The sequence below is a fragment of the Lutra lutra genome, chromosome 18, assembly GCF_902655055.1.
Source record: "Lutra lutra chromosome 18, mLutLut1.2, whole genome shotgun sequence".
Lineage (NCBI taxonomy): Eukaryota > Metazoa > Chordata > Mammalia > Carnivora > Mustelidae > Lutra > Lutra lutra.
Window position 1 is genome coordinate 14,523,812 of NC_062295.1, and position 17,570 is coordinate 14,541,381.

Consider the following 17,570-nt stretch of genomic DNA (forward strand, 5'->3'; position numbering starts at 1 on the left):
TCAAGGCACGGGGAATTGGGCTCCCCAAAAAGAGGAGTATCAAGGAATGTGGGGACAGAGTCTAAAACGACCACACCTTGTTAAAATGCAGATTCTGATTCAGAAGGTCTGCGGAGGAGGTCCAAGTTTTGCATTTCTAACAGGCTGCCAGGTTGGTCTGTGGACGACACTTTGAGTAGCAAGAGAATCAAATACATGCAAAGAACTGTACCTTGGCTTGCCTCTCTGGAACTACGCTGCTTGCAAAATAACATCCTTTGTCCTCCTGGCATCATCTTTGGATGGTGTCCAATTTTAAAATCACATTTTCCCTGAAAGGTCAGAGCCGTAAAGTAAGGGAAAGACAAGATTACCTTGTTAATACACGAGGACAAGCTGTAATGAAATTAAAAACAACCACAGGGGGATTCAGAAGATCTCTCTGGTCTTGTTCTGGAAGCTCTCAGAAGCATAAACCATCAGCCATCAATTCTGAAGGGGGTGCTAAACAAACAGCAAGAAATCTGGGCTTTTAATAAGTATTGTACAAAGTGTCTTTATATGACTAATTCCTGGATGCACCACTTACAAAATTAGCTTTGATATCGGAGGGCAAGAAACAGAACCAGCATCTCAGAAGATCAAGGCTCTGACATGCTTTGCTGACTTGAAGGGTGACATGTTAAAGAAATTGTTTCCCTATTCAATAGATAGGATCAAAATTTGCTTTCCAATGCAGCATAAAACTATAAATCCTGTATTTTTTTTTTAAGATTTTATTTATTTATTTATTTGTCAGAGAGAGAGCACAAGCAGGCAGAGTGGCAGGTAGAGGCGGAGAGAGAAACAGGCTCCCCTCCAAGCAAGAAGCCTGATGCAGGACTTGATCTCAGGACCCCAGATCACGACCTGAGCCGAAGGCAGTGGCCTAACCGACTAAACCACCCAGGTGTCCCAATCCTGTATTTTTAATTGCTATGATTCACATGCCATAAAAATCGTCATCTTCAAGTGTTCGATTCAGTGTGTTTTTTTTTTTCTAATGGTTGTGCAACCATCACCGCCAGCTAATTCTAAAACATTCATCACCCCAAAAAGTAACTGCGTCCATTAGCAGTTACTCCCATTGCCCGCCATTCCTTACAGCCTTAGGGAACCACTAGTCTGTTTTCTGTTTCTATGGATTCGCCTCTTCTGGACATTTGATATACATGGACTCATACAATATGGGGCCTTTTTTGTCTGGCTTCCTTCACTTAGCTTTCTTTTAAAAAAGATTTTTTATTTATTTATTTGACAGAGATCACAAGTAGGCAGAGAAGCAGGCAGAGACAGAGAGAGGGGGAAGCAGGCTCCCCGCCGAGCAGAGATGCGGGGCTCCCAGAACCCTGAGCCGGAGCCAAAGGCAAAGGATTTAACCCACTGAGCCACCCAGGTGCCCCAGCATTTTTTTTTTTTTTAAACTATACATAACAACAACAACAACAACAAAACTATACATAACAATTCCCATTTAACCATTTTTTATGTAGAGGTCAGTGGCATTAAGTACATTCACATCATTGGGCAATGACCACCACCATCCATTTCCAGCATTTCCATCTTTGGTTTTGAAGCTTTGTGTCCAAACGTCACATTTTTAAGGTTTATCAATGCTGTAGCACTTATCAGCACTTCCTTTTTTTTTTTTTTTGACTAAATAATATCCCATGGTATAGATATGCTACATTTTGTTTATCTGCTAATCAGCTGATAGACATTTGGATTGGTTCCACTTTATGGCTATTATAAATAATGTTGTTATGAACTTTCATAGATCTGTAATTTGTTTGAACTCTTGTTTTCATTTCTTTGGGGTTTACACCTAGGGGAGGAGTTACTGCATCATATGGTAACTGTATTTAACTGACTGAGGAACTGCCAGACTTTTCCAAATGGGCTGCACCATTTTATATTCCCACCAGCAGTGTACGAGGACCTAGTACCTCTACACCCTTGTCGACACATCATTTTCTTTTTTTTTTTAAAGATTTTATTTATTTATTTGACAGATAGAGATCGCAAGTAGGCAGAGAGGCAGGCAGAGAGAGAGGAGGAAGCAGGCTCCCTGCTGAGCAGAGAGCCCGATGTGGGGCTCGATCCCAGGACCCTGGGATCATGACCTGAGCCGAAGGCAGAGGCTTTAACCCACTGAGCCACCCAGGCGCCCCGACACATCATTTTCTACTTTGAGTATAGCCATACTTGTGGGCAAAGTGTTACCTCATTGAGGTTTTCCCTAAAGACGAATGTTTCTGTGCATTCATTTCAAATGCTTATTGGCCATGGGTACATCTTCTTTGGAGACACGTCTATTCAAACCCTTTGCCTATTTTTAACTGGGCTATTTATCTTATTGTTGAGTCGTGAGAGTTCTTTACATACTCTCAGTACAAATCCCTTATCACATCTATGATGTGCGAACATTCTCGCCCATTCTGTGAGTTCTCTTTCCCCTTCTTGAAAAGTACAGTAGTTTTTTCTTCTGATTAAATCCAATCCGTGTTTTTCTCTTTTGTTGCCTGTACTTTTGGTGTCCTATCTAGGAAACCGTTGTCTCATCCAAGGTCACCAAACTTACCCTTGCATCTTCTAAGAGTTTTAGCGTTTTAGCATTACCATTTATATTTCTAATCCATTTGAGTTAATTCTTGTAAAAGCTGTTAAGGGTCCAAATTCATTCTTTTGCATGTGGATGTCCAGCCTGGTTTTTGTTGTTGTTGTTCTTTTGTTTTCTTAAGTCATCAGCAAGAAGCACAGAGAATGGCTTTTCTTTGGTTTCTTGGTAGCATTTTTCCCCCGTCTTGGGCAGGCTTTGAGTTTTATAGTAAAGCATACTCTATAGAAACCAGAACCGAGGGGCCCAGCCTGACTTGGTAGCATCTTTTCAATAAATCTCTACTGAATTTTGCAGAGAAGCACATGGAATAGTCTTGAATTACTAGTTACATGAAAATGACTGTGAACAAGGGAGAGCTATTTCTTCATTGAATCCCCTTGATGACTATGTGCCAGTGATTAAAACAAAGATTCCTGCCCTACAGAGTTTACAGTCTTGCAGTGAGAAACAGACAAAAACCAAGTAAGTACATTATATAAGATGCCAGAAGGTGGTTAAGTGTTATGGGGAAAGAAATGGAGGAGCTGAGCACGTGGCATGATGCATGCGGTGGGGTGGGGTTTGCAATTCTGAAAAAGGTGGTCAAGGTGGGCCTCCTTTAAGAGGTGACATTTGAAACTAAGGTTTGAAAATTGGTGAGGGATTTGGCCAGGTGGCTGTATGGGAAGGAACGCTGCGGGGAGAGAGAAAACAGCCATTGCAAAGGCCCTAAGCCAAGAGAGGGCCGGTATTTTGAGAAACGGCAAGGAGGAAGGGGGAAGTGGTCAGAGAGCCAGATCACACAGGTTCTTAGAAACCCTTTTAGGGACTTTGATTTTGATGCTAAGGGAACTGGGAAAAGCCACTGAGGGGTTCTGAGCTGAGCAGGAACATGGCCTGGCTTACAGTTCAAAGGACCACTGTGGCTGCTGGGTTGAGAATAGATTGTGGGAGGACAGGGGAAGGCCAGAAGAATAGTAAAGAGGCTTCTAAAATAATCCAGGCTTTGGCAGAGCCTGTAGGATATCCCGGGTGACCAGATAGGGGAGGGATTTAGGTAGGTGTCAAAGGTGAGTCCGGAGATTTGGGCCTGAGGACCAGAAGGATGGAGCTGCTATTAACTATGATGAGGAAGGCCGGCCAGTAGGGCATTGGGATGGGGGAGGGGAGGAGGAGCTTGAGGTTCTCTCTGATGTCCAAGTGGAGGGGCCGGGTAGGCAGCAGGATACTGGAAAATGAGAAAGCTAGGCTGAAATAGGAATGTGGAGGAATGAGCCACAAGGCCGGATGGGATACCAAGAAAAAGATGAGAGACAAAACAGGGCCAAGAACCACACCCTGGCACCCTCTGGCATGTTGAAATCCAGAGGAGAGAAGGAACAGCTAAGGAGGCCACTGGAAACAATGACAGTCTTCCACTCAATTGAAGGATTTGACAGGCTGGCTTTGTCGATCTTCAACAACCTCGTGGTTTTTTTTTTTTTGTTTTTTTTAAAGATTTTATTTATTTATTTGACAGAGAGAAATCAGAAGTAGGCAGAGAGGCAGGCAGAGAGAGAGGAGGAAGCAGGCTCCCTGCTGAGCAGAGAGCCCGATGCGGGGCTCGATCCCAGGACCCTGGGATCATGACCTGAGCCGAAGGCAGAGGCTTAAACCACTGAGCCACCCAAGCGCCCCTGGTTTTTTGTTTTTTAAAGATTTTATTTATTTATTTGACAGACAGAGATCTACAAGTAGGCAGAGAGGCAGGCAGAGAGAGAGAGAAGGAAGCAGGCTCCCCGCTGAGCAGAGAGCCCGACGCGGGGCTCGATCCCAGGACCCTGGGATCATGACCCAAGCCAAAGGCAGAAGTTTTAACCCACTGAGCCACCCAGGTGCCCCAACAACCTCGTGTTTTAAATTACCTTTGGTTATAAGTGAACTCAAAATTTTTATTCTTAAAGATTTCTGTTGGGGCACCTGGATGGTTCAGTGGGTTGAGGCCTCTGCCTTCGGCTCGGGTCATGTTCTCAGGGTCCTGGGATCGGGCCCCACGTTGGGCTCTCTGCTCTGCGGGAGGCCTGCTTCCTCCTCTCTCTCTCTCTGCCTGCTCTTCTGCCTGCTTGTGATCTCTGTGTGTCAAATAAAATAAAAAAAAATAAAAATCTTAAAAAAAAAAAGATTTCTGTTATTTTGGGGGCACTTAGGTGGCTCAGTTGGTTGAGCATCGGACTCTTGGTTTCAGCTCAGGTCATGATCTCAGGGTCCTGAGATAAAGCCCCACAGTGCACTGCATTGGGTTTTGAGCTCAGCTGGGACTCTGCTTGGAGATTCTCTCTTCCTGCCCCCTCACCCCAAAACACATGCACATTCTCACACTCTTTCTTCCTCCAAAAAAAAAAAAAAGATTTCCATTATTTTCTTAACGATTCATTCTTGATGTTTTATAAAAAAATTAACCATGGACCAAACAAGGACCAGCTTCATCTGTTGTAACTGGAACTTGGTGAACACTCGGCCTTCTGGCATAAGGCAGCACAGGAAAAAAAAAAAAAAAAAATCAACACTAGAGAGTTTTATTAACGAAAAAACAAAAACCTCTTGAAGTTTATTAACAAGATTCATATAACGATAATTGCACATTTCCTTTTCTGCCAACGCTACTCGTTTAGTCACTGTCATCTTTTATAAACAGGGGAAAGTGGACATACTTTAAAATCTTTCTGATAAATATATCGCCGCGCTGCATCCGGCCTGGATGAGGCTCTTCAAGACGGTGTATGCTGGAGCCTGTTAAAAATGACAATAAGCAAACAAAAGAAATATGTTCTATGTTCACTTGTAGCAGTAAGACATGGCCTGGTATGGCCGGGCTGGAACGCTCTAGGTAAGACGTAAGATCTAACAGACTCTTTTAATTCATAAGGTTGGGATGGTTCCATAACTGCCAGAACATCTGAATCACCTAGTTTCTCATCAGGAAGGGGGAAGAAGCTGCCAGGGGAGATGATGAGGGAGGAAGGAGGAAATAAGATTCCCAGCGGGGAGCACAGATTTGCTTGCCTTTCTGTCAAAGCAGTATATTGGTTTGCTTTCTTGGGTGGTTATTTTGAAATCTATTTCTCTGGAAACGAAAACCCTCCTGCCCCTTAATCTTCCTAATAAGGTATTCAAAGCACCACCAGCAAATAGTAAAGGGAGGTCCCCTACCAGTTGTGCATCATGTTCAAGGCCTATGTCATGGTGCTCTAGCTCTTCATCCCGAAATTTCCTTATCACCTGGTTAAATACAAAGAAATCAGAGCAAGTCAGCATCCAACTCTCCCACCTGTCCAGTATTCTTCTGGAGGCTAAAGCCTCATATTACCGCCTAAGACAGGGGTAGGCAAACTTTTCCTATAAAAGGTCAGAGAGTCAGTACTCCAAACTCCACAGGCTGTATGGTTCTCTTCACAACCACTCAACGCTGCCAGTATATGGGGAACAGCAGCCACAGACATGTAAGCAGATGGGTACGGCGCTGTTCCAACAAAACAATTTAGAGAAACAGGTGGTCTGCTCCAGACCGGGGTTTACCAACCCCCAACTTAGACTTAAAAAATAATTAAAGTTCCCTTATCTGCTGTAGAAAATTGCCTGAAGATACCCATTAGTTCATTTATTTAATCTGAAGAGTCTGTGCTTGCATTTGCTCAGCAGCTATCAATGACCCAGAAGTGGAGAATAAAAGCGTGGGCTCAGGAGACACAGCTTCTGGTCCCAAGTCTGCCGGAGACAGGGTTGGGTCATAGCTATGACCAGCGCCCACAGCTTCGGCTTTCTGTTCTTCCTGCCTTAAGAATGAGGCACTGTCCCAGGTTTCTATGGCCTGTCATTCCCTACCTTTCTATTTTTTTCCTTCTTATCAAGTTGCAAAGCTACCCTTTCCTCCCTTATTGGCCTCTTTCCAGAGTATATTCAAATACCTGAAGAAGTTCTGTGTATTTTTCAGGCTCCTTCTCCATCAGCGTCCTGATCTGGTTGTTATAGTGATGTGCTATGGACTCTTCCACAGCCACAGTGCAGGCCATTGCTCCCTCCTTCCCAAGCAGGGCAGTTCCCGCACCTGGAATGGTCAAATCCAGAGCAGGAAATGATGGGCCTAATACCACACTGGGAAGGGAGATCATGTCAGGTCGGGGTTCATCAACCTCGACACTACGGGCTCTGGGGCGGGATAATTCCCTGTGGGAGCCGTCCTGGGCATTGTAGGCCACTTGGTAGCACCCCGGCCTCTACCCACTACATGCCAGCAGAAGCCCTGGTCGTGACAACCAAAATTGTCTCCAGATACTGCCAAGTATCCTTAGGAGCAACCTACCTCAGTGAGAACCTGTGTTAGGCGGTACCAGGTCACATGGTGAAATCCTGAATCACAGAATAGGAATACTATTCTCTTTTCAGGGCTCTTCTGAACCTTCTGCTTATGGCAAGAAGAAAGTCTTCATTTGGGGGTGAGTGTGTCTTTGATTCTCTTTTAACATTTACTCTTCTCTCTTTTTTAAGAGCGTGCTATCTCAGGTTGAGAACCTTTGTCAGGGATTATCACTTGGCTATACCTGAATTGCTCTACTTGTTTTCCTCCTCTGTTGTATTTATTTTTACTGTACCTTCTATTTATAAAAGTACTGATTTAAATAAATAAGTATTTAAATAAATTTAAGCAAAAAAAAAAAAGCCCATTTAGCTTTTAAAAAGACTAAGGAAATAAGAAGGTGGTAAGAGAACATGAAAAGAATTATGGAATCGGTACTTTAACAATTTAATTGGGCCAGACCCCCCAAGCTCACGTAAGCTCTTCTGGACAGACACATACCCAGTGCAAACCCCACCACGTTCCAAAAGGGCATCAGAATCGTCGGCCGCACCCTGAATGCAACCATCAACTCGTTGAACTTTTTCAAGTGATCCTTTTCTTGATCCCACATTTTCTGTAAAAAACATAACAATAAAGACATTTGAGCATCACACAGAGGCCACTTGCTGTATTACCAAGCAAGCTGCATGCCCTGTCCATGGGGGGAAAAGGAAGCAAAACGGAAATGGAACGAATAAATGAGGACGGCTATTTGCCCCATTCCCCTTGAATCACTGGAGGAAAAAAAAAATCAGACTAAAAAGCACTGTGGATACAGAGTGCCAACAAACCAAGAGAAGAGCCTCTCTCTCAATTCCCATTAAGTGGGCCCAAACCTTGGTTCCAGCAGAAGTTCTCGGACCTGCACAGCCTATTAAGGGACAAGACCCACACTAATGAGAAATGAGATGTTCAGCCCACTCCAACATCAGGAGGGCAGCGTATCACCTATTGTGTCATTTCCTTCTCTACTGCTAGAAAGCAAGTATCATTTACATCAAAGGAAAAAGAGATAATGATAAAAGAGCTAACACTTACAAGCACTCCTAAGTGCCAGGTGCCGTCAAACAGCTTTAAGAAGGCAACTCATTTAATCTGCACAAACTATTATTGTTATCATCCCCATTATACAGACAGAGGAAGTGAGGCCCAGAGAGGCTAAGTAACTTGTCCAAGAACTCAGAGCAGGCAATTTGACTTGTGCTGAGTGTCTACTGCATGCCAGACTTGGTATTAGCTGCTCTATGCCATTTCATTTCTTCCTCATCAAAACCCAATGAGGTAGATGTTATTAGCTCATTTTGTAGATATGGATATGGGAATGGAGACACAGAGAGGTCATGTAACCCCCCCAAGGTCAGTCACACAGGTAGGAGGTGGAAGAAAGCTGGAATATGAACCTGGGTCCTTGTGATTACAAAGTCCAGGCCCCTCCCTCTGCCTCTCAGTATAAGATATAAAATATCCCCGCTGGGGACAGTATCACACCCTCTCAGCAACAGGTGCTTTCACCTAATGCAATGACTCTTAACCATTTTTTATACCACAACACAATGAAATTTTAATACCTCATATATACCACATATCCGTTTATGTACTACATGTCTGTCTGTGCTTTATACCTAAAAAGAATAGTACACTTTTCACTCCCATACTCCCACCCTAATAGCCAATTTTTGCTCTCCCTTGCAAATGCATGACGTAATGTGATTCATGACTCTACGGCCTTTGGATCCCCACGCTGCTCAGTAAGACCAGGCTGAGAGGAACAATGAAGTACCCACCTGAATGACTGGCCCAACACTGGTCCGGCCCAGGACGGCCATCTGTCCTGCATAGATTCGGTTCGCTCCATATTCACCAGCGTGATCCACCCGGATTATTCGATCCACAGCTGCCCGACTGATACTGTCTAAGGTCATTCCTGAACTGGTAAACCTGACACTGATTCTTCGTCCATAAGCTGCAATGCAAATGTTTATTCTTTATTACTCTCGGGTAAAAGAGATGTTTCCTTCTACAGGAAGAAGAAAGGGGCACCTCAGAACAAAGGTCACAGATGAGATACCATAAGTATGATATATGCCCATAAATGTATTCTGTTTAACCTGCAGTGGTTTTTTTGTTTGTTTGTTTTTGACAGACAGAGATCACAAGTATGCAGAGAGGCAGGCAGAGAGAGGGGGAGACAGGCTCCCCGCCAAGCAGAGAGCCTGATGCAGGGCTCAATCCCAGGACTCTGGGATCATGATCTGAGCCAAAGGCAGAGGCTTTAACCCACTGAGCCACTCAGGCACCCCCATTTTATTTTGTTTTTAAAGCAAGCTATATGCAGGGCACCTGGGTGGCTCAGTTGGTTGGGTGGCTGCCTTCAGCTCAGGTCGTGATCCCAGGGTCCTGGGATGGAGCCTCACATCAGGGTCCCTGCTCAGCTGGGAGCCTGTTTCTCCCTCACCCTCTGCCACTGCCCCTGCTGGTGCCCTCCTGTTCTCTCTCTCTCTGTGTCAAATAAATAAACAATCTTTAAAAATAAAAAATAAAAATAAAGAAAAAAAGTAGGCTCTACGCCCAACATGGGGCTTGAACTCACAACCCTGAGATCAAGAAACATATGTTCTACTGTCTGAGCCGGCCAGGCATCCCCCACCTTTTTTAAAAGTGAATTAGTTACCAACACTTAAAACATATATTTTACCTAAAGATCTGGATTTCTGGCTTCACATGAAGCATAAAAAGATCTGGAAATACTGAACCTGGCTTTTCAGCAGGCAGCTGACATGGCAGTGAGACACATGGCCTCTAGAAGAGCATGGTTCTCCAGCTGACCTACCCTCCAAGCCTGCTTTGTTCCCACCCCTGGCTGCACCAAATCTCCTAGGGAGCTTTCAAAACCAGGATGCTCCTCCCTATTCAATCTTGGGGTGGATTTTTTTTTTTTTAAAGATTTTATTTACTTATTTGACAGAGAGAAATCACAAGTAGGCAGAGAGGCAGGCAGAGAGAGAGGAGGAAGCAGGCTCCCTGCCGAGCAGAAAGCCCGATGCGGGGCTTGAACCCAGGACCTGGGATCATGACCTGAGCCGAAGGCAGTGGCTTAACCCACTGAGCCACCCAGGTGCCCCTTGGGGTGGATTTTTTTAAAAGCTCTGTGCAGGAATCTTTTCTGCAGCCAAGGTTGAGAACCACAGATTTAAGTTCTCTCAAAACGCCTGGAGCATGTGATTTGGTGAATAAGCCTTAGAGCTTAGGTTTGATATTGTTATGGTACATTATCAGTTCAACTCAACTCTTCTCTTTGAAATGTAAATTCTTCAGGATGGATTAAATTTTGTCTTTTAAAAAATCTCCTAGTAGTAACACCTTGATTGTATTCTCTGAGCTTTGCATTAAGGCATCGCCAGAGTTTTTGCCCTAAGAGTTTTACAATGTGTTTAGGTATATAAGGGGTTATCAGCTCATTAAGCAGATATGAAAACAGAGACCCAGTGAGGCCAGTCAGTTTGTAATGTGAATTGTGATGTGTATTGGTATCACCCTGAGATGTGTTTCGAGGCTCTTAAGCACGACTACCAGATCTTTAATACAGACTTCTTTTCATTTAACCTAACTTCTACACCCTGAAAATGTGTGGAAAACTTCACTTTGAGTACATCTGTAGGATTTTCATCAAAAGGCTTGAGTGCTTTGGACACAAGGTGATGGGACAGGCTGGATAAAATCTGGGGTGATTCTGCATTTGAACTTTTCGACCAGGTTCAACCAGGGTTTTAAATGCCTCACTAAACAAAGGAGCATGGACGTGGGGGTCTGAAATATGGTGACCTAGCTTTGAGCCATTCCTCTGCATGACCTGCTCCATCTCACTGAACATATCTGATTCAAGAAACTGACGGAGAGGGACCTGGATAGCTCAGTCGTTGAGTGTCTGCCTCCGGCTGAGGTCCTGGAATCGAGCCCCGCATCTGGATCCTTGCTCGGCAGGCTCCTTGCTTGGTGGGAAGCCTGCTTCTCCTTCTCCCACTCCTCTTGCTTCTGTTCCCTCTCTTACTGTCTCTCTCTCTCTCTTCTGTCAAATAAGTAAATACAATCTTTAAAAAAAAGAAAAGAAAAAAAACGGATGGAATCCAGGAAATGGACACCAACAACTGGATGGAGTCCAAGTTCTGCTAGGTATAATGTACCACTCAGATCTGTGCCATAACATGGCAGGTCACTCTGGTCATGACCATGTTTTTATATGGAGAACAATTTGGCACATTTGACAAAGGCAAGGTAGTCTGTCCCAAGTTGTTGCCTCCAACTCCAAGGACTTGTGCTCCCACTAACCTGGCCTCCTTGCAGAAAGAGGACTCCTATGAATTGAAATTGAAAATGACGAGCTGGCCCTATATCTCAAGATAATCTTGTATGCTTCTTCTTTCATTTGTTACTCCCATCTCAAAACATGCTAATGGGAAAGACAACCGGGTACTCATTAAAGAAAACAAAAAACACAACATTTAAGGGGAAATAGCAAGGGGCTGAGTACACAGGAAGAGTTCAAATACACAGCTTCTAATGGGCAGGACTGTATTTCTATTAAAAACATACTACAGGGGCACCTGGGTGGCTCAGATGGTTAAGCACCTGCCTTCAGCTTAGGTCATGATCTTTAGGTCCTGGGATCAAGCCCCACATTTGGCTCCCTGCTCAGCGGGGAGTCTGATTTTTCCTCTGGCTCTCTCCCACTCATGCTCTCTCTCAAATGAATAAATAAAATCTGAAAAGGAAAAAAAAAATACTACACAGTTCCCTAGCACCGCCACTACTTTTCCAGATTCTGGTACCTAATAAATGATTTTTTTGTGGGGTGTGTGGAAGATTGGGTCTTGAAATGTATGCCATCTACCTTTGCACGATCTCTGCACGGTGTCTTTAAAAAGTATGGGATGGTTGGGGCATCTGGCTCACTCAGTAGAGCATGAGACTCTTGATCTTGGGGTTGTGTGTTTAAGCCCCACAGTGGAGGCAGAGATTACTGATTACTTAAAAAATATATAATAAAATCTTAAAAAGAAAGAAAATGTGTTTCTTGTCTCTAACAGTAACCTTGGACAAATCAGAATCACCATTACTTACAAATAAAATTGGCAATAATAATCAGGTTATTTCTTTTTTAAGGAAACATAACAGTAACACCTTTCTTAGTTATCATAAAGATAAAACGAGATACAGGAAGCAAAGTAACTTTATAAATGAAAAAGAATGATTCTTAATCTGCTATGCTCATTGGCTCAACAAAGGAACATTAAGTCACGTTTAACAATCCTCTGAGTTTTCCCTGCACTGTCACACATTTTAAATTTGAGTAAAATAAAGTTGAGGCCAGTGCTTGAAGCTCTCAAATACATCATTTTAGGGGCGCCTGGGTGGCTCAGTGGGTTAGGCCGCTGCCTTCAGCTCAGGTCATGATCCCAGGGTCCTGGGATCGAGCCCCGCATCGGGCTGTCTGCACAGCAGGGAGCCTGCTTCCCTTCCTCTCTCTCTGCCTGCCTCTCTGCCTACTTGTGATCTGTCAAATAAATAAATAAAATCTTAAAAAAAAAAATACATCATTTTACGTTAGGGCTTTCCCAAACTGTGAAACACCTAACAATGATGATACCTAGGAGATTTTAAATGGTATACGGGAAGATCTTAAGTGGTTTATAAACATGCATTAAATACACCCATGTAGTTAGAGTTATTCTCTTTTAAATCTTTCTCAATTCCTCTAATATCATTAAAGAGAATGTCTCAGTTAATAAATACCTTCCTAATACTTGCTAATCTCCCTCTCCCCGCCCCCCCCCATTTAACCATAAAGACAGTTTGGGGTTCAGGTCTTGGTAGACAATCTAATACAATTTACTAATTTGTTTTCAGCACTTTTTTTTTTTAATTACTCTATTAGGGGCAAGCAATACTGGTTTTCCGCTTTTACCATGAGGATTTAATTTCCCTGAAATTATTTAATTTAAAAATTGAACACACCTGCAGAAAATGCACATTTAGTAATCAAAAGCACAAGTGGTTATTTCTAAAAGGCAAAAATCTTTAGGAGGTTCACAAATGCTTTAGCTTTTGGAGAAAATGACCTCACAACAATTTTCTGACGCAGCGGTGATGAAAAAAGGATAGAAGGACCAGGGATGGGAGAAGGACCCATCTCCCTATCCCAATTACTATGCTTCTATATGCTTCCACCACCCTGGTGCTTCTCAAACTTTATGCAAGTCATTCGAAGGTCTTGGTAAAATGCAGACAAAGCGACCGTGTAAGTCAGGGGTGGAACCTTCGAACCTGCACTTCTTTTTTTTTTTTTTCCTGTTAATTATTTATTAATTATATAATAATATGCAGTTTCAAAAGCTCAAAATCTATTTCCTGATTATTTTAGGCTTGGAGGATTGGGTAGTTTTTACTTAGCAGTTTTATTTTTTTTTAAAGCTTTTTATTTATTTCACAGACAGATCACAAGTAGGCAGAGAGGCAGGCAGAGAGACAGAGGAGGAGGCAGGCTCCCTGCTGAGCAGAGAGCCCGATGCGGGACTCGATCCCAGGACCCTGGGACCATGACCTGAGCCGAAGGCAGAGGCTTTAACCACTGAGCCACCCAGGCGCCCCTTAGCAGTTTTTTAAAAAATAAGTCATGTGCTTCCAGAATTTTCTATAATAATATATATATGTAAAATCTTTATAAATATATATATATATAAAGTGAATTTTTTTTAAATTTCTTTTCAGCGTAACAGTATTCATTGTTTTTTGCACCACACCCAGTGCTCCATGCAATACGTGTCCTCCCTAATACCTGCACTTCTAACAAGCGCACGCCGCTGGTCGCATGACCACTCTGTGCCTACGGAGGCCCTGAGCGAAGGCTAGAATAACACCCGCAGGGCACGAACGTTCAAGGTCGCCACCTGCACTCAGCCTGGAATGCCGACCACACCTGCGGAGACCGCCCGGTACAGGTGTGCCATTACGTCATTCCACAACACGCCGATCCTGAGAGGACACTTCAGAGCGTCCCCGCTGAACACCACGCCCCTCCCGCCTCGCATTCTCCCTACGCACTACGGTTCCCGCCCCGCCTATCAGCGCCCCGAGGTTCACACCTCGAAGTCGCTCCCCGTCGCAGCCTTATGACGTCTACGAACGTCTGCCCCCGTGACCTCTCCGGTGCAGGCCGCATGCTAAAATTCCCTGGCCCACCGGTTCAGCGCGCGGCCGCGGCCGTCCTCCTACTTTACCTGAGTAAGGCCGCAGGGCGCCCGTGGGCAGCTGCCACAGGGAGCGACCCGCCGCCGCGGCGCAGCCCATTGCTGCAACAAGGTACCCGCTCCACTGCGCGAGGCGCGCTAAACGTGCGTTCAGCGCAGACTGATGACGCAGAGCAGACGTAGGACAGACACTGCGTGCCCTCCCATCGGTGGACCCGCCCCTAGGCCCCTGCTTCCATTCGATTGGCTGGAAAGGGCAAGTGGAAGGATGATATTGGACATGATCACTATCAATCACTCAGGTGACCAACGGTTGTGAAAGAGGCTTGGGTTGCTGGAGAGATGAGGATGCTGAATTGCTCTTCCCAAGATCCTGCCAGGGTAAATTCCTGGGAAAAGGATCGTGAAGGGATTCTTTACTGGCACAGCCATTGTATTTTTTGCTTTACCAACAGGAAGGAGAGTTTTCTGTGTGTATCCTACATTGGCTTTAAAACAGTAGAAATTGCAAGTTGAAATTAAACTCACCACATGGTTAATAGCGTCTCTAGGTGGTGAGACTAACATCCGAGGGCTTTTAGAATTTATTTCGGTTTTCAATTTTGTCCGCAGAATATGGTTTTAGTTTTTTTTTTTTTTCGTTTCCACTTTTTTCTTGATGTTCATTTTGGTGCAAATTGTTTTGGGTATGGGATGGGCTAGGGAGAGGTCTTTCCACTTCTGACAAATGTACCACTCTGAGGGGGGTTGCTGAGAATGAGGGTGACTAGCATGTGGGGGGCAAAGGGTATAGGGGACATCGCTACTTTCTTGATTTTTCTGTGATTCCGAAACTGTTATAAGTTTTGTTGTGTATTTTTAAAATAATGCATATCTACTAATACAGCAAACCTCCTTCAAGGGATCTGTCCAACAGAAATAGTTTTTCAGGGGCGCCTGGGTGGCTCAGTCGTTAAGTGTCTGCCTTGGCTTGGGTCGTGCGGTCCTAGGGTCCTGGTATGGAGCCCCATGTTGGGCTCCCTGCTCCCTCTCTCTCCCCCCCCTGCTTGTGTTCGCTCTCTAGCTGTCTCTCTGTTAAATAAATAGAATCTTAAAAAGAGAAAAAAAGGGAGGGAAGGAAGGGAGGGAGGGAAGGGAAGGAAGGGAGGGAGGGAAGGGAAGGAAGGGAGGGAGGGAAGGGAAGGAAGGGAAGGAAGGGAGGGAGGGAAGGGAAGGGAGGGAGGGAGGGAAGGGAGGGAGGGAAGGGAGGAAGGGAGGGAGGGAAGGGAGGAAGGGAGGGAGGGAAGGGAGGGAGGGAAGGGAGGGAGGGAGGGAGGAAGGAAGGAAGGAAGAATAACTTGTTCCTGGGTGGCTCAGTCGGTTAGGTGGCTGCGTTTGGCGTTTGGCTCAGATCATGATCCTGGGGTCCTGTGATCAAGTCCTGTATCGGGCTCCCTGCTCATCGGAGAGCCTGCTTCTCCTTCTCCCTCTGCCTGCCGCTTTGCCTACTTGTGCTATCTCTCTGTCAGACGGGTGAATAAATTCTTTAAAAAAAAAAAAAGAATTTTTCAAATGTGTAGGGTATATATATGAAAGGAAAAAGTCAAAGATGCATATCTGGAAGGATAGAGAACAAAACATTTAATATTGGTAACTTTAGAGGGTTGGGATTGTGAGAAGGGGCCTTTCACTTTCTACTTCACACCCTTGATTATATCTTTTTCCCAAATTACTATAAAATATTTAATATACTATAAAATAATTGAAGGTTCTAGTTATTTTCAAACTACTCTAACTACAAATAACAAACTATGGAATAGTTTATAAAATCCAAATACTTAGTGAAAGCAAGGATGATGTAACATTCTCATGTAAAGCTACTAAGAGTATAAACCTCTCAAAGGCCCAGAGTGTTCTTTCTAAACCTTCATTGTAATTCCACTTCTAGGTCTCTGTCCCTAAAAAGAAAATATGTTATCAAAAATTTATAGGTGTCCCAGTTATTGTCAGGAAAATTTGAAAACAAAATGTTAAGCAGCAAAGGAATGTTAAAAATTAAGACCCATCTGTATGATGTTATATTATGTAGCCCACTGAAATGTTTATAAAGAACTTTTGAAGAAACATAGTAAGTGAAAAAGAAATGAGAATACCAACATTTTTTTCTTTTTTTTTTTTAAAGATTTTATTTATTTATTTGACAGAGAGAGATCACAAGTAGGCAGAGAGGCAGGCAGAGAGAGAGAGGAGGAAGCAGGCTCCCCGCTGAGCAGAGAGCCCTATGCGGGACTCGATCCCAGGACCCCGAGATCATGACCTGAGCTGAAGGCAGCGGCTTAACCCACTGAGCCACCCAGGCGCCCTCAACATTTTTTTCTTTCTTTTCATCCCATCCTTCCTCCCTCTGTACTCTTTTTTTTTCTTTAACATTTTATTTATTTATTTGACAGATAGAACACAAGTAGGCAGAGAGGCAGGCAGAGAGAGAGAGGGAAACAGGCTCCCCAGCGAGCAGAGAGCCCGATGAGGGGCCCGATCCCAGGACCCTGGGATCATGACCCAAGCCGAAGGCAGAGGCTTTAACCCACTGAGCCACCCAGGAACCCCTCCTCTGTGCTCTTTATCTGAAAAGGAATTTGGCTCAAAGATTAACAATGACTGTTCATAAATGGTGCTTATATGTGATTTTTTACTTTTCTTCTCTGTAGCTTTCAGTGTCCCCTGTATTTTCTATAATAAACAAGTATTTTTAAAATGAGAAAACAAAATTTCAAAAAGAAAACACATATTAGGGGTGCCTGGGTGGCTCAGTTGGTTAAGCGACTGCCTTCAGCTCAGGTCATGATCCTGGAGTCCTGGGATCGAGTTCCGCATCAGGCTCCCAGCTTCGCAGGGAGTCTGCTTCTCCCTCTGACCTTCTACCCTCTCATGCTCTCTCTTACTCTCTCCCTCTCTCTCAAATAAATAAATAAAATCTTAGAAAAAAGAACTGGGCACCTAGGTGGCTCAGTGGGTTAAATAAAGCCTCTGCCTTTGGCTGGGGTCATGATCCCAGGGTCCTGGGATTGAGCCCTGCATCAGGCTCTCTGCTCAGCAGGGAGCCTGCTTCCTCTCTCTCTGCCTGCCTCTCTGCCTACTTGTGATCTCAGTCTGTCAAATAAATAAATAAATCTTAAAAAAAAAAGAAAGAAAGAAAGGAAAACACATTAGTCCCAAATTCCATTCTCAAGCATAAAAGTAAATATATGTATTATTTTCCATTTAAAGATAAGGGAATTTCATCTGGGTGAAGATACCTGTACAAAATAATACAATTAAGCAAGTAACAAACCCATCCTAAGTCCCATGCACCCCA

General features: G+C 44.1%; 1 protein-coding gene across 3 annotated transcripts; it reads right to left on the minus strand.

The window, feature by feature from the left end:
* Positions 1–5,152: 5,152 nt before the first annotated feature.
* On the minus strand, positions 5,153–14,421 carry COQ7 (coenzyme Q7, hydroxylase). Of its 3 annotated transcripts, none has more exons than XM_047714538.1 (6): positions 14,267–14,421; positions 8,777–8,955; positions 7,452–7,566; positions 6,562–6,701; positions 5,807–5,875; positions 5,153–5,386 (listed from the first exon to the last, which is right to left on the minus strand). In XM_047714538.1, exons 1-6 carry the CDS (start codon positions 14,334–14,336, stop codon positions 5,309–5,311), a joined length of 651 nt encoding a protein of 216 aa, XP_047570494.1. In that variant the 5' UTR covers positions 14,337–14,421; the 3' UTR covers positions 5,153–5,308. The 3 variants fall into 3 exon arrangements, with proteins under 3 accessions (XP_047570494.1, XP_047570493.1, XP_047570495.1); XM_047714537.1 differs by lacking the exon at positions 14,267–14,421 and adding an exon at positions 13,966–14,092; XM_047714539.1 differs by lacking the exon at positions 14,267–14,421 and adding an exon at positions 13,937–14,038.
* Positions 14,422–17,570: the final 3,149 nt, after the last annotated feature.